The sequence below is a fragment of the Aulostomus chinensis genome, chromosome 9 (genome assembly GCF_037954235.1).
Source record: "Aulostomus chinensis isolate RoL2024-O1b breed Wild chromosome 9, RoL_Achi_v1.0, whole genome shotgun sequence".
NCBI lineage: Eukaryota > Metazoa > Chordata > Actinopteri > Syngnathiformes > Aulostomidae > Aulostomus > Aulostomus chinensis.
In genome coordinates, this window is record NC_141328.1 from 10,984,943 (window position 1) to 10,999,128 (window position 14,186).

General features: G+C 39.1%; 1 protein-coding gene across 5 annotated transcripts in view; it reads right to left on the reverse strand.

The window, feature by feature from the left end:
- LOC147255789 (dedicator of cytokinesis protein 3-like) overlaps positions 1 to 11,552 on the reverse strand; it is a 48,200-nt gene extending 36,648 nt beyond the window's left edge. For 4 of the 5 annotated variants that reach the window (XM_086213751.1, XM_086213750.1, XM_086213749.1 and 1 more), the window contains exons 1-3: positions 10,826 to 11,489; positions 3,525 to 3,608; positions 1,634 to 1,674 (exon numbers count right to left, since the gene is read on the reverse strand). In XM_086213751.1, the coding sequence (XP_086069877.1) occupies positions 1,634 to 1,674; positions 3,525 to 3,608; positions 10,826 to 10,862 (162 nt within the window). In that variant the 5' untranslated portion in view covers positions 10,863 to 11,489. The other variant, XM_086213747.1, reaches the window with a different exon arrangement.
- Between the last annotated feature and the right edge of the window lie 2,634 nt (positions 11,553 to 14,186).

Genomic DNA, 14,186 nt, shown 5'->3' on the forward strand with positions numbered 1-14,186 from the left:
TTTCACTTCACTATACCAAAAATTGTATTCAATGCAAAGAAAAATGACAGTGCTTTTTGCACACAGAGTCAGAGACAAGAGGTAAAACAATGTTTAGGAGCCCTGTAGTGGCTTAGCAGGGAAGGACATACAAGACTGTTTAGTGCCAAATGCCATACTTGCAGTCCATCCTTCTGATCCAGCCAGATGTGCAGAATTGGCCACAGCAAGCACAACTAAATCTCTCAGCTGAGACAGAGTATGGGGGTGCATGAGTGTGGGCAGCAAAGTACATAACAAAATGGAGGGGTGTTAGTAAGAACTGTAAATAGCCGAAGAGAGTAGAGAAGGACAGCATGTAGCCACTAACACCTACATTTACCAGGACATCTTTTGTTCGTTCTATAACATTCCAGCAGTCGTAATTTAACACTTCAGCATCTGACATTTCAATTTAAAGTGGTGTAGACAGAAAAGCAAACCTCTTTCATAATTGTAGCAATGTAGCTGCTATTTTGGTTTATGATAATGTTAGTGTTTGCATCAGTGTTATATCAGGTTTGTATCATATGCAAACTTCTTAGATGTCTCTGCTTCATGTTATCCATATTAGAATGTGTCATAGATTCTATTTGGAGCAGATATCATCATATGTAAAACCACTGACTGCAGTGCAGTGTATTGAGCTCTGTCAGCTGAGATGAGTTATATTGGTCTGATTCTGCAACTATAGGCTCTTCTGAGCAAGAATTGTGCTGCTCATTTCTAACAAAAATGTTACAGTCCTTCTTGGGCAAAATTTCTCTCCAGTTTATTTAAAAATACAACACCCACAACATGGATTGTTGAATATGTCCAACAGCAATTGCCCAAAAATAAAGCTTTAGTTCATTTATTTGAAAAAAAAAAAGGTTTACAATTTGGTGTTATGCTAATGATAATGTGAGCTTAGTCACTAACTGCACCATCTGCTGGTTGAATAAAACAACACAATTTGGCTTGTGCAAAGAATTCTGCGACCAAGTTAAAACCACTATGGCATGACTGGTATACAGCAACTATAAAACTACAACTGAAGAAATTTATAACAAGATGTATGTCAATAACATACTATCCACATGAGAGGATTTTTTTTTAAATATGTAATTGTAGAGGATAGAGCAACACTTGTGCTTCTTTGCCATGAAAAAGGAGAAATAGTTGAAATGATTCATCTCAAGAAATACAGGTCAGGAGAGTTCTATTTTTGTAAATTCAAGGCTCTATTCAATCTAAGTGAATCTTCATTGAGCTCTTTGTTTTCTGGTGCTTATTTCTAGGATGCACACTCACGTCACATTATCATTCATAAAAAAAAAATCACTGGTCTTTGGTAAAACCTTCATGTATTATTTTGTATTGCACAACTTCCAGTTTTGCAAATGTTTTGGTGAGAGCAAGAAGAAGCTTGAATATTCTTCTCTGGGTAAAAATTGGTCAAAAATATATTAAATGGTCTCGATGAGGTTTCATAGGTAAATATGCAAATATTTAAGTTGTCAGATATTAAGCCCAGAAATGCACTGTGATTCACTCAATTTTGAATTCAGAATGTGTAGCCTGAAAGAATCAACACTGTATAGGACCAACAATGTGAGTGTGCCGTTGTGATTACCTTGATTGAAGGCTTCTTGGTGGAAAAGCCTCTGTACCAGCCTAATGGAGGATTGAAACGTGCGTCAGAAAACTCTTTTGCAATGACATACATTATTGTACACTTAGTTGCATTATAACATTATGCCGCTGTATTTGGTACGCTTTCCATGGAGCAAACAGAGATAGCTTTTTATCAAAAGCACATAAGAACATAATTTTTCATGAAGTTTAGGCTAATTGGTCTCACAGCACATTTCACAATTTTTGATGTAAGAACTAACTAAATAAATGGGTAAATATGCAGTAACTGGTCAGGAAACCTTTGATTTTCTATTCTCTTTGTCAAAAGTGCTTTTTGAAAATAGTTTAGACAGTTTACTTTTGACAATAACATGAGGCCCATCAAAATTAACTTATCTGATTAGCTAACTGCTGTACAATATTTGTCATCAAATATTATACAAAACATGAATCAACTAGATACTCCCTGTTAACTTTAATCTTTGTTAAACTATCGGAGCAGATGTAGCAGCAGTAAGATTAGCATAATTTTAGCTAGGCTATATGAGGATATGTAAATGCTTATTTCTAATGAATAAAAGTAAGAAGTCATAGCTTTTTCAATACTATTAGCTGTATTTAAAGGTAATGATGGTTAAAGTGGTGTTTATTTAATGGTTAGGGTTATTAATCAATTGTTCTGTTATAGTTTGAGGAATTTCCTTGGATCGTTTTGAAAGTGGGCCAGATGTGGTGATTAAAATTTTTTTTTTTATTATACTGTATGTCCAGCCATCCGTCCATCCATTTACTTTCGCTTAAGGGTCGCTGGGGGGCTGGAGCCTATCCCAGTGGCTTTCGGACGAGAGGCAGGTACACCCTGGATAGGTCGCCAGTCCATCGCAGGGCCAACACATATAGACAAACAACCATGCACTCTCACAGCCACGCTGATGGTCAATTTGGAGTATCCAATTAGCCTAGTCACCATTTGCATGTCTTTGGACTGTGGGAGGAAGCCAGAGTACCAGGAGAGAACCCACACAGGAACAGGGAGAACATGCAAACTCCACACAGAAAGATCCCGTACCCAAGCCAGGGCTCGAACCCGGAACCTTCTTGCTGTGAGGCAAGAGTGCTAACCACTGCACCACTGTGCCACCATATATTATATTATCCATCCATCCATCCATCCATTCATCCATCCATTTTCTTCCACTTATCCTGTTTAGGGTCACAGGGAGGCTGGAGCCTATCCCAGCAGCTTTCGGGCGAGAGGTGGGGTACACCCTGAATGGGTCACTAGTCCATCTCAGGGCCAACACATATAGACAGACAACCATTCACTCTCACAGCCACGCCTATGGTCAATTTAGAGTATCCAATTAGCCAAGTCCCTATTTGCATGTCTTTGGACTTTGGGAGGAAGCCGCAGTACCTGGAGAGAACCTACACAAGCACAGGGAGAACATGGAGACTCCACACAGAAAGATCAGTGTTAACCACTGTACCAGCATTATATCATATTATATTATATTATAATATCCATCGTCATCTTCCGCTTATTCACGGAACAGGGAGAACATGCAAACTCCACACAGAAAGATCCCGTGCCCAAGCCGGGACTCGAACCCGGAACCTTCTTGCTGTGAGGCCACAGTGCTAACCACTGCACCACCGTGCAGCCCTATTGTAATATGTTATATTATATTATATTCATAAATAGTGCACCACCTTAGACACAACACAGGAACTGTTCATTGAAATGTTTTTCCATGTTTACTTTATTGAGTCAGATACAGTTGTATCTTGTGAGGGTTTGGTGGCAATACTTCAATCAAATCCTGCTTATTAATGGCATTCAAATCTGAATGAAATGTATTACAAATACTAGGTGATCAGGCTATTACCTTCACTCTTCTCCAAAATCTGTACAGTTTCCCCAATTTCCAGGACCAGGGCCTGACATATTGGTGACCGGAAGTTGCAGATCACTGAGTAGAGATAGAGAAAGGAGAAACAGAACATGAGACAACAGCAATAAAGAAGTAAAATCTGTTAACCAACTGTTAGTCTATTTTTTTAATACTTCATGCTGTGCAAACATAATTAATGCACTCACTAACATCCACACCTAAATTTGTTAAATGTCATATGTACAGAAAAAAACTTGTCCTTGTCCTTGTTGACATATTTGACAAATTCATGCATTTTTCTGATTACATCTTTGTTTTATATTTATTGTAATTTTTGTTTTAGTGAATGTACAAGTTCCTCTTTGTTCATACTGACTCACTCTGATCTGAAACTAGATACAGTCTAGGAGCATCTTATGATTTACTTTATGTATATATTACTTCATATTTGGGCAGTTTTAAAGTCCACCAGCCCACTAAATAAGAGGGCCTTGTGACCTCTAATTCAGCAAAGTGCATGCTCTTCACTGCATCTCGACACAACATGTGTTTTGGGATTGAAGTAGGACAGTTTTTCTGTGTTTTAATACAAACATCGAGGCACAATGTCACACAGAAACCATTGCTTAGCGAACTGTAAACAAGCTTTCACCATGAAGTAAGTAGTCAGTTTAATAGGTAATTAATTCTAAAGTGGCCTGAAATTAGTGCAATGTTAAGTTAATTGTACTGTCTCCCAAAATAGAGCCCACACAAATTGCTAAGTAGAATGGCTAAATGCTGCATTATAGTGAGTGTATATAAGCATAAAACTTCAGTGCCACCTGCTTCTGAAGCATCATGTACTTTTTAGACATACACAAAAACGTCTTGTGACTCAAACCCCCATAAAGGGCATGATTGTTCTTAAAGGAAGCACAGTAAAGGCTTTCATAATACGATGCCCTCGGAAGAGTAATATGCTCTTCATGTCTGAGCAGCATACATGCAACATATATCACACAAGCTTCGGTGAAAGCAAACATGTTTAATAATGTTGGCGCTCCACTGACGTTTTTAAAACCTACAAATGGTGGTCCTTCAAGGAGAACTTGATGTGAATCATTATGCTAATGAACTAGCCAGGGGACCCAGTGAGGGGGAGGAAGAAAAAGCTTGGGCTCGGCTCCATAGCCTGTTCGAGAGTAACGAGTGCTCAGTTCCTCTGCTAGGGTAACTATGGCAACAGATCGTCTACAAACTGGAGGGCTGTTTTTACAGTAACTGCTATGAGGATCAGGGCATTTTAAAATGGCACGCTAACAGTACGGATGATGCATGGCACTAGAGTTCAAGTCAATGACCAATACGGTCATGCATTGGAGGGAGGCAGATGGAAAGATTTAAAGGGCCTCCTTGTCACCTTTTCAGCCAGCAATGAGCCCTTTTCCAGCTGGGGCAAATCATTTTTTAATTGAGTCTTATTTTTTAATGGCCTCTATTTCATTTGAATTGCAAAATCTCCACTCACACCATTTGAAAAACTTTCCAGCAGACCACATCAGATTGTCATGTTTGAGTAAGATGGGCTTATCACAGAAGCTCATCTTTTCATAGTGTTCCCTCACAAAGCCTCAAAACCGCATTAACACTTTTTCATTGTGACTAAAGCTGCAGTGCATTAGCATATCCTCTCAACATAACCACTAAAATTCCACTGTAGACTTCAACATGTTGAATTTAGGATGCTGGAAGGACTTACAGGAAAAGAAGTAGAAAACATTGGCAAAAGTAAACTTAGCAACTGAATAGCAGTCCAGCCTGTCCCTCTATTTTAAAAGTGGTCCATAGAGTGTCTTATGGCTATTATTGTGTAACCAGTATTTCCCTGGAAGGAATTATGGGATTTGAGCACAGGAGGAGGTGCCTTCTTCCCCCGCCACCCCCCTCTATTGTTCAATGTGTGAGAAATATAAACAGTGTCCACCCATCTATCACTCAAACAAATACCCTGCTTTCATTAACTTGACAACCAAAGACATATGTAACTGAGTTTTTTTCTGTCCTGATTGTTATTTAAAAAGTTATCTTGCTTTCCTTTCCAGCTCATCCATTAGGGCAAATTTTGTCTGAAAACAAAAAGGCCTTTTTTAGTCTTGCTCACTTACTTCTGCAAAGGAAGTGATGTTTCCACCTGTTTGTTTATTTGTGTTCATTTTTTTCTGCTTGTTATTTGATGTACAGGTTCTAAAACACTTCAACAACACTTTCAGTGAAAATTGGCGGGCGGGATGGGAAATGGGTCAAGCAAACTTTTTGGAATAATTCAGAATCATAGGACAGGTACACAAATCATTGTTTCACTTTTGTAAACCTTATGAGTGAAAGTGGTAAACTTTATGAATAATAATGTCTGATTTGCCAAAAATTCCATACTTTTTGCCAGAATGTAGGAAAATTTGCTATAAAACACAATGTACTCCTTGACTTCAAAGTGACAGAGGCAACCTTCAATTGCCCAAGGGATTGTTTTTAGGACGAACACTGACAAGTGTATTTAATTTGTATTTTTTTACACACTTTTGACACCATAAATATTTGTATTAGTTTATTAGACTGTCTATTAACTGCAGTTGAAGCCTTCCAGCCAATTCTGTTATCTGATTAGACTGCTTCTCTGAAGTCTGAGACGTTCCTAACACTTGACTGCCCATCTCTCATGTTCACGTCAATGGCAGACCAGTATACCCCTGAGTATGAAAACAATAAATCCATCCATCCATCCATCCATTTTTGTCCACTTATTCCTATTAAGGGTTGCGGGGGGGCTGGAGCCTATCCCAGCAGCTACGGGCAAGAAGCGGGGTACACCCTGGACAGGTCGCCAGTCCAGGGTGTATAGTCCAAGGTGTATATATATATATATATATATATATATATATATATATATATATATATATATATGTATATGTATATACAAACAACCATTCACACTCACATTCATACCTACGGTCAATTTAGTATCAATCAGCCTAGTCCTCAATCGCATGTCTTTGGACTGTGGGAGGAAGCCGGAGTACCCAGAGAGAACCCACGCAGGCACAGGGAGAACATGCAGACTCCACACAGAAAGATCACAAGCCAGGACTCGAACCTGGAACCTTCTTGCTGTGAGGCGACAGTGCTAACCACTGCACCACCGTGCTGCCTCACAATGAATATTTTCCTTAATTTTTCAGAAAATATTATTGGCTAAGTTCTGTGTTTACCTGGTGTATTTCCAGCGTTTTGGTACACCTGTCTAGTGTACCTCAGGAGCCCACTTAGTTTGGGACTCTTTGATGTTATATTTCCCTCCTCAGTCGAAGCTCAGTGAATACAATTTTTTAAAAATGAGGTGGGAGAAAAGTTACCAAAGGCTCAACATGTGGAACAGCCTCAATGTATGTGACTTGATTAAAGATATGGTAAAGACACACATTAGTTTTTGTGGGATTGTATTGTTTTCCTCCTGCCTCAGGAGTAGTATGACTCAGGACGGAGTGTATTTAGTGCACTCTGAAGTTAAGTAAAAGACTAACTTGGCTCAAAATGACAAATTAATTCCTAGCTTATGGGATGCCTTCCATCTCAGACCTTGAAAACTCCTACATTAAAGTACTAAAAAATGTACCAAAATGTCACTTTCATGTGCTGATTTTTGACTTGTTTTTTTTAACAGTATGAACACATTTTCTGTGATAGTGTGAACTGATTCTCTTCCATGGGGAAAAACATAGTAATATTCCTGTGTTCAATAAGGTGTCAACTTTTGTTATTTGAACCATGATAAAACATATTGTCACGACGTTCCTCCTTTTTGTATTGAGAAAAACACAGGAACAATCTTCCATAAACTGTCATAAAATGTTTTTTTTAATCGAGGCAGCCTGTATGATGACTAAATGAACAACACTCTTCCTCCAAACTCATTGCTTTTCACCAGCAGGAACATAAACAATGGTACATAAAAAAGCCTAAACTAACCATGATGATCATCTTATGTCTGAATAAACTCTTTTCTAAAGAAACACATCAGTGACCAACACCCCCTCATCTTTGTGATTGTATCCTGCAGGTAAATGGCACAATGCTTAGCTCTTGCTCTAATGTGTCACAGTTAAAAGGTTTGTCTTGTATCACAAGCACACACTTGCATCTCATTAGCAGTCTAACATCCTCTGGTGAAATTTACTACGTATTTGTTGTCTGCAATTTTATTTGCACTGTTATCAACTATTTCAGAGAGTATATTCCAACATGGTCTTAAAGCACAACACTGTGTTAGAGTCTGACCTTGTTCACTCCCTTATTTCTTGTAACTCTTTGCAATAGCACAAGAAATGTCAAGACAGACATCTTTTTTATTTGAATTCTCTAATAAAATATGTTTGTACATGTTCACACTCAAGCCCACATGGAAGCTGTAACTCACTGAAAAGAATTTCAGCTCTACATCAGAGGAGGTAACCATCTTCTGATATAAATACTACGATATGCAGTCATGTCATGAAAAAAAAGGTTTTTTTTCACTGCTCTTGGTAATATTGTGAAGCTTAAAACAGAGACCCAGTGTCCTTGCTTCAAGATCACTTGTGGACTGTACAACAACCACAAGGGAGAGAGAGAAATATTCCATTGAGAGAAATAAGATGTCCAACACCTGCCAGTACAACAGTAAACACAATTGCAAGTTATTCATTATCTGCCTTTTTAAAAAAAAAAACAAAAAAACAAAACAAGGGTGCTGATGTGCCAGTGTAATTTAGTGTAAAGGACATTTTATCAAAAAGGACAATTTATACACGTTGCTTAAAAAAAAACATAATCTACATATTGTTCTAGGTTTTCTTCATCCCTCTAGTCTCCATCATGACTGGAACAAGTGAATGCCTCTTCAAACTGTTTCACTAATGCAATGTTAGTATTCAGACCATGAAAGTCCTGGTTTCCTGGCTTCAGCAGTCCTCTCACTGATGTAACTAAGTAAAAAATTACACAACAGTCTTTGGGTTTCGCCCACTGAGTCATGTTGTTCAGCACGACTTGTATGCTCTATCACTTACTCAGACATATTACTGCAATGACGTGTTGCTAACCTGTTCTACCATAGACACTTTTGATCAAATAAATGTCCATTTCTGATCATCATGACCTAGTTTGCTTAATTATTGTATGTACTGTGATAGCACTTTGTTGTGAGCCACCTTCAGTTTAATTTAAGGGTTCCATCCAGATCTTTTGAAACCCATATCATTGTCCTGCTTAGAATAATAATACGTATTATTCAACATAATTACCACATTGACATTGTTCAAATGTCATCACCTTCTCCTTGATAAAAATCACTGCAAAGTGTAACGTATGAGTGTTGTTTGGAACACCTCTTGAAAACAGATTCAGTTTGTTTGAGGTGCTTTTAAGGTAGGGACACATAAGATAGCAGAAAAAACCTGAAGGCAGTCTTTTCAAATGATTAAAATGTCATCATTTTTATGATGTGCTCATACTAGACCTTAAAAACAAGCTCTGCCATATTTTGGTGTCAAGCTTTCATCACAGACCTCATTTAACAAAGGCCATTTTACAGGGACAATGCCACTTGGGCATTTGGTTGCGGCCTAGAGACAGTGCAGAACGGTAAAAACTCCCACAGTTTCTATATGTATGCAGGTTTCTTTGCCTCCCTGATGAAGGCTTTGTGTCTTCACACATTGGGGCTTTTTTTCAAGGTCCAACATGGTCATACCATCAAAATAAAAGCATTTTAAGTTTTTTTAAGGACAGGTCTTGGAGTTTTTCTAATTTGTTTGCAATAGTGTTTGGCTATTGGAAATTTCTTCACTGCTATGTCCATTAACAGAGGAGTTTTCAAGTTTATAAAGTTAAATAAATGAATATGGTGGAAACCACACCGCACCCAGAAGTGATGTTTGGGCCCAGAGCTAGATAGTGTTCTTCAACACAAGTTGAGTGAATAACAATATATGATGCATAATGTTGGTTTTTCCTTTAAATTATCACCATCTGTAGCCCATCACCACTTTATCTGAAGGAATGGATTGGCCTGAGTCATTATAACAGCATTAACGAGTATGTTGTGTGTGTGCAACTTTCCTTCCTTGCATTTCAGCAGAGTGGATAGCGTTAGCTCCACGTTTCAGCACCATGGACAGCTCCAAGCCACGCCACACGCATACGCATGCACGCACGCACAAACACACACACACACACAAACACGCTAAATACACAAAAGCTGCGGAGGCTGCGCCAAACTGTTGCTTCATACCAAGCTGCCTCTTTTATGCTCTTTTTCATTGACCACATAGACATATCTGCGCTTGCAACAAAGCTGCAGGGTTTCTGTGATGGATTATGCGATAAGATTACTGTAGAAATGGTAACATGATGGTGGGTAGTGCGCTCGGCCCGCAGTCCTTCTGGAAAAACATGACAATGGCTCCAAATAAAGAGACAGAGAGAGAGAGAGAGAGAGAGAGAGAGAGAGAGAGAGAGAGAGAGAGAGAGAGAGAGAGAGAGAGAGGGCGTGTATGGATATATTGTGTGGGGGTATCATTTGCAAGCCAGCATGAGTAGCCCTGCAAGTAACAAGCTTGAGAGCATCTGGACATGACTCATTCCCCTAATGAAAACCATCGCTATAGATACTCAGCAGCTAGTTCGAGAAGCTATTTTGGCCCCTCCTGGTTGGGGCTTTTTGGTCATAAAATTACACTATGAATGCAGAAATGCTGATACTGAATGTCATTTGTCTCGCGGGTTCAACACATGAAGAGAGAAAACACAAGAAGGCTTGATACCTGCCGTTGCAGCAACAGCAGTTTTCTGTCTGGACTCAACCTACACCTGTTGGCAGGAAACAGTCACGATGCCCCCTTGTGGTTTCAACACGAATCGCCCCCCCCCCCCCATGCTTATGAAAAAAAGGGGCTAAAATGCTACATTGACGCATTTTGTACTGAACTAAACAAAGAATAGGAATCCGGTTTAAAGCAGCGCCTGCGGTTGTGTAAAAACCGCGATAACATCTTCAAAGGCGATGGGTTGTGTATCCACTGTATCATCCCACGCAATTTCCCTTTCTATGCAGTCACTCGCCGTGCATATCAGCCATTATATGCGTTTTTCATCGGGTGTAAGACGAATTACAATGAAAATGGGGCTGATAGCACATCCAAGATGTACATTGCCACAACGATCATAATAAAATAGAGCAATTGTTGCTAATTAACAATAAAGGTTGTAAATTGACTCACCAACTCCAATTTTCTCCTCTTCTGTAGGTATCCACATATTTGGTTATTTTCCCTTCGGTACAGCGAGCCACATTATGTCGATCTCATGGTGTTGCTTGAATAAAAAAAACAACAACAACAACAAAAAAACGAGCGCTGTACGGCTACAAATGATGCTGGCTCGTCATACATGGGTATACATGTCTCGACCGGAAATCTGACGTGTGTGCGGGAGAGCAAGGGAAAGGAAGAACCATTAAAAGCCTCGATATCATCCCTTTATTACCGCCCGGCTTGTATCTCCAGTCTGATGCAGTCTCCGTGACCACCTAATGTAGCGCGCGCGCACAAACACACACAGTCGACGCACGCTCTCACGTCTACGCGTTTTGTGATTTCAAGTAAAGGTGTTATTGCAGTAGCAAGTTGAATGGAGGTATTTCAGTTCCTTATTTTTCTCGAATCCATCGCTGATCCATAAACACTGTCTCGACAAATCGCGATATTGTTCACCAGGTCCGAAACGATGCAAGAAAATGCTGAGAAAACGGTAATAATATACCATAATCTGCGCCATCTTCATGGTTGTCACATGACACGTTTTGTCAACACTGATGTGTCAAGCATTTGCAAGTATCCTCTCTCTCTCTCTCTCTCCCCCTCTCCCTCGTTCCATGCGCATCCATCCCACTTCTCTCTCTATAAGATCTTGCTAGGCTTCTCCGTGAATGTGCAGCTCTGAGGTCTGTTGGCCTGAGCTCCCGATGTTACAGATCAGTCAATGTGGGGAAACGTTCCGAGACATTTTGGGAAAACAGACCCACTACCGGCAGTGCTTTGTCATAGTGCAGTCATGCCCCCACAGCTCATTTGCCTCTGGGTTTGATTGATAGGTTTGACAGACTTGATTTCCCCCAGCTAATTGTCTTGTCTATATTAGATAGATAGATAGATAGATACTATGCAAATACATGTATACCCTAATATATGTATATACATAAATATACACACATATATGTATGTATGTATATATGTGTGTGTGTATATATGTATTTATATATGATTGACTGATGTTTTACACCAGTTGTAACTTTGCACTGTATTTGTATTTTTGGCTGCTGTCTTGGTCAGGCTTCTCTTGCAAAGGAGATCTTTGTATCTCAATGGGATCTATATATATATGTATATGTTTATGTATATGTATATGTATATTTATATAGATAAAGATATAGATATAGATATAGATATAATTGGTCCCATTGAGATACAAAGATCTCTTTTCCAAGAGAAGCCTGGCCAAGACAGCAGCCAAAAATACAAATACAGTGCAAAGTTACAACTGGTGTAAAACATCAGTCAATCATATATAAATACATATATACACACACACACACACATATATATATATATATATATACACACACACACATAAATATATGTATATAATATATATATGTGTGTGTGTGTGTGTGTGTGTGTGTGTGTGTATGTATATATGTTGGTCTGGTTGTTTCATCTAGTTATCTACCCTTGAAAATTGGTAATGTAATTGAAGCACATTATGAACCTACATTTTACTGACATTGAAACATGAAGTGTTGTTATTCAATTACATTCTATAATATTTCATTGAGGGAGCTTGGGATCTAAGTACAATTTGGCATTCTAATGACAGTGTGTGTCGGCTTTCGGACCACTGACCACTTTAATATTTGTTTTTGGTTATCCAAAGAAAGACGTTTGGACAGCCCTGAATAAGATTAATGCAATCAGGTCAAGCATCTTGCCATCGCCCTGCATCAGGCTATCTTGTCCCTCAGACAAGGCCATTGTGACTGGAAAAATAGAGAGATTTGGTGAATACTGAGCATCCATTGACTCCGATGTGGTGTGGGAGGGCAGTGTTCAGCAGGGTGATTTTTCTCCTTCATAGCAAAGCTGTGACTGAATCCCATCTGTCTGTTACTTCAAGTGGAACACTGTGGGTGTTGCTCCAATCATATATATAAAAGTGGAGGAGTGTGGGGCTAAATATGAACCCCAGCTACTAGAAATGGTTGCTGAAAGCAAAAGGTTCAAAAGAGAATGGCACAAAGAATATCTAAGTGAAAAAAGATGACAGAATTTTAATGCAGAAGCATTGATGAGACAAAGGCCTGCAAACTGGAATTTGCTGATACAGTGAGTGCTGCAATGTGTTTCAGCACTCCCAAAGACAGCAGACAATAAAAGGCAACTGAAGGGGTCGTAAGAACCACATCCTACCAATTCATCTATCGAGCTAAACACCATCTCAGTTATCTTTGGAGCAGAACATGACTAGTAAGAATACAAGAGCCCATCCAGGAAAATGGCAGGGATGTGTTGGGCACATGCCACCCAACTCACTTACAAGACTGTGGGTGACCCAAAGAAACATGGAGCAAAACAGTCCAGAAAGAGCTAAAAGGCAAAGGGACAACTCTTGAGTTAGAACCCAGACCAGCAGTAGATATTGTAAAGTGGAGATGCCCTGCCATCTCAAGTGCCAAATGGCACAGAAAGAATGTGAGCGGCACACTTGAGTAAGACAGGCTGGACAATATACCAATATTCAGTTATAATTATGGTTTCTAACGAATATGAATACATGCAAATCAAACTAAGAGTGTCTTGGGCTTCATTTCCAAAATGTGTATGTTCAGTGTGGGAATGACAGACACTTCTGTCAACAGGACAAAAAAAAATTATACTGTTTGGACACTTAAGTTTCAAGGAGTCATGAACAATCAATTAATAATGATCTTACCAACGTCAGTAAGTGTTAAAGCTGAGACATGAACTGTTACTTCAGTCAACACATTTTTTGATGATTACGAGTGACTATTGCTACTAATCGGGGCTGACTTGGTTAGAAAGGATGTGTGTACTTCTGAACAAACCGAAATCCTGACAAGCACTCCTCATTCATTGTGCTAAGTTGCTTATCTGTCAGCTGGTCTCTCAGAAAGGTATTTTATTGTTTTGTTGGGTTCTGAGGCAGATGGCAAATAAGTTAATTCCTCAAAAAGCTGGTGTTTCTTTAAATGATCTCAATATTGGCCCCATATAATCATGATTATTATTTATGCAGTAATCATAAAGCTCTCTCTGAAAATTCACATTTGATTCTCTTCAAGACCTCCTTAGTGTCATGTGCTAGTAATGATCAAGTTTTGTGTGAAAGGAACCACGTTATTGACAATGGTTTCCCATACTGTTCTCCTTCTTGACCTCTTCAAAGCCACAAATGTTTAGACACCTGTGCTGCAACACCTCACTAAAAAAAGCTAAAAGCGTCATACTGTACATTGTCAATTAAAGCAGTCCAGACATCTGATTTCCAAGTTTTATTATAGGAAAA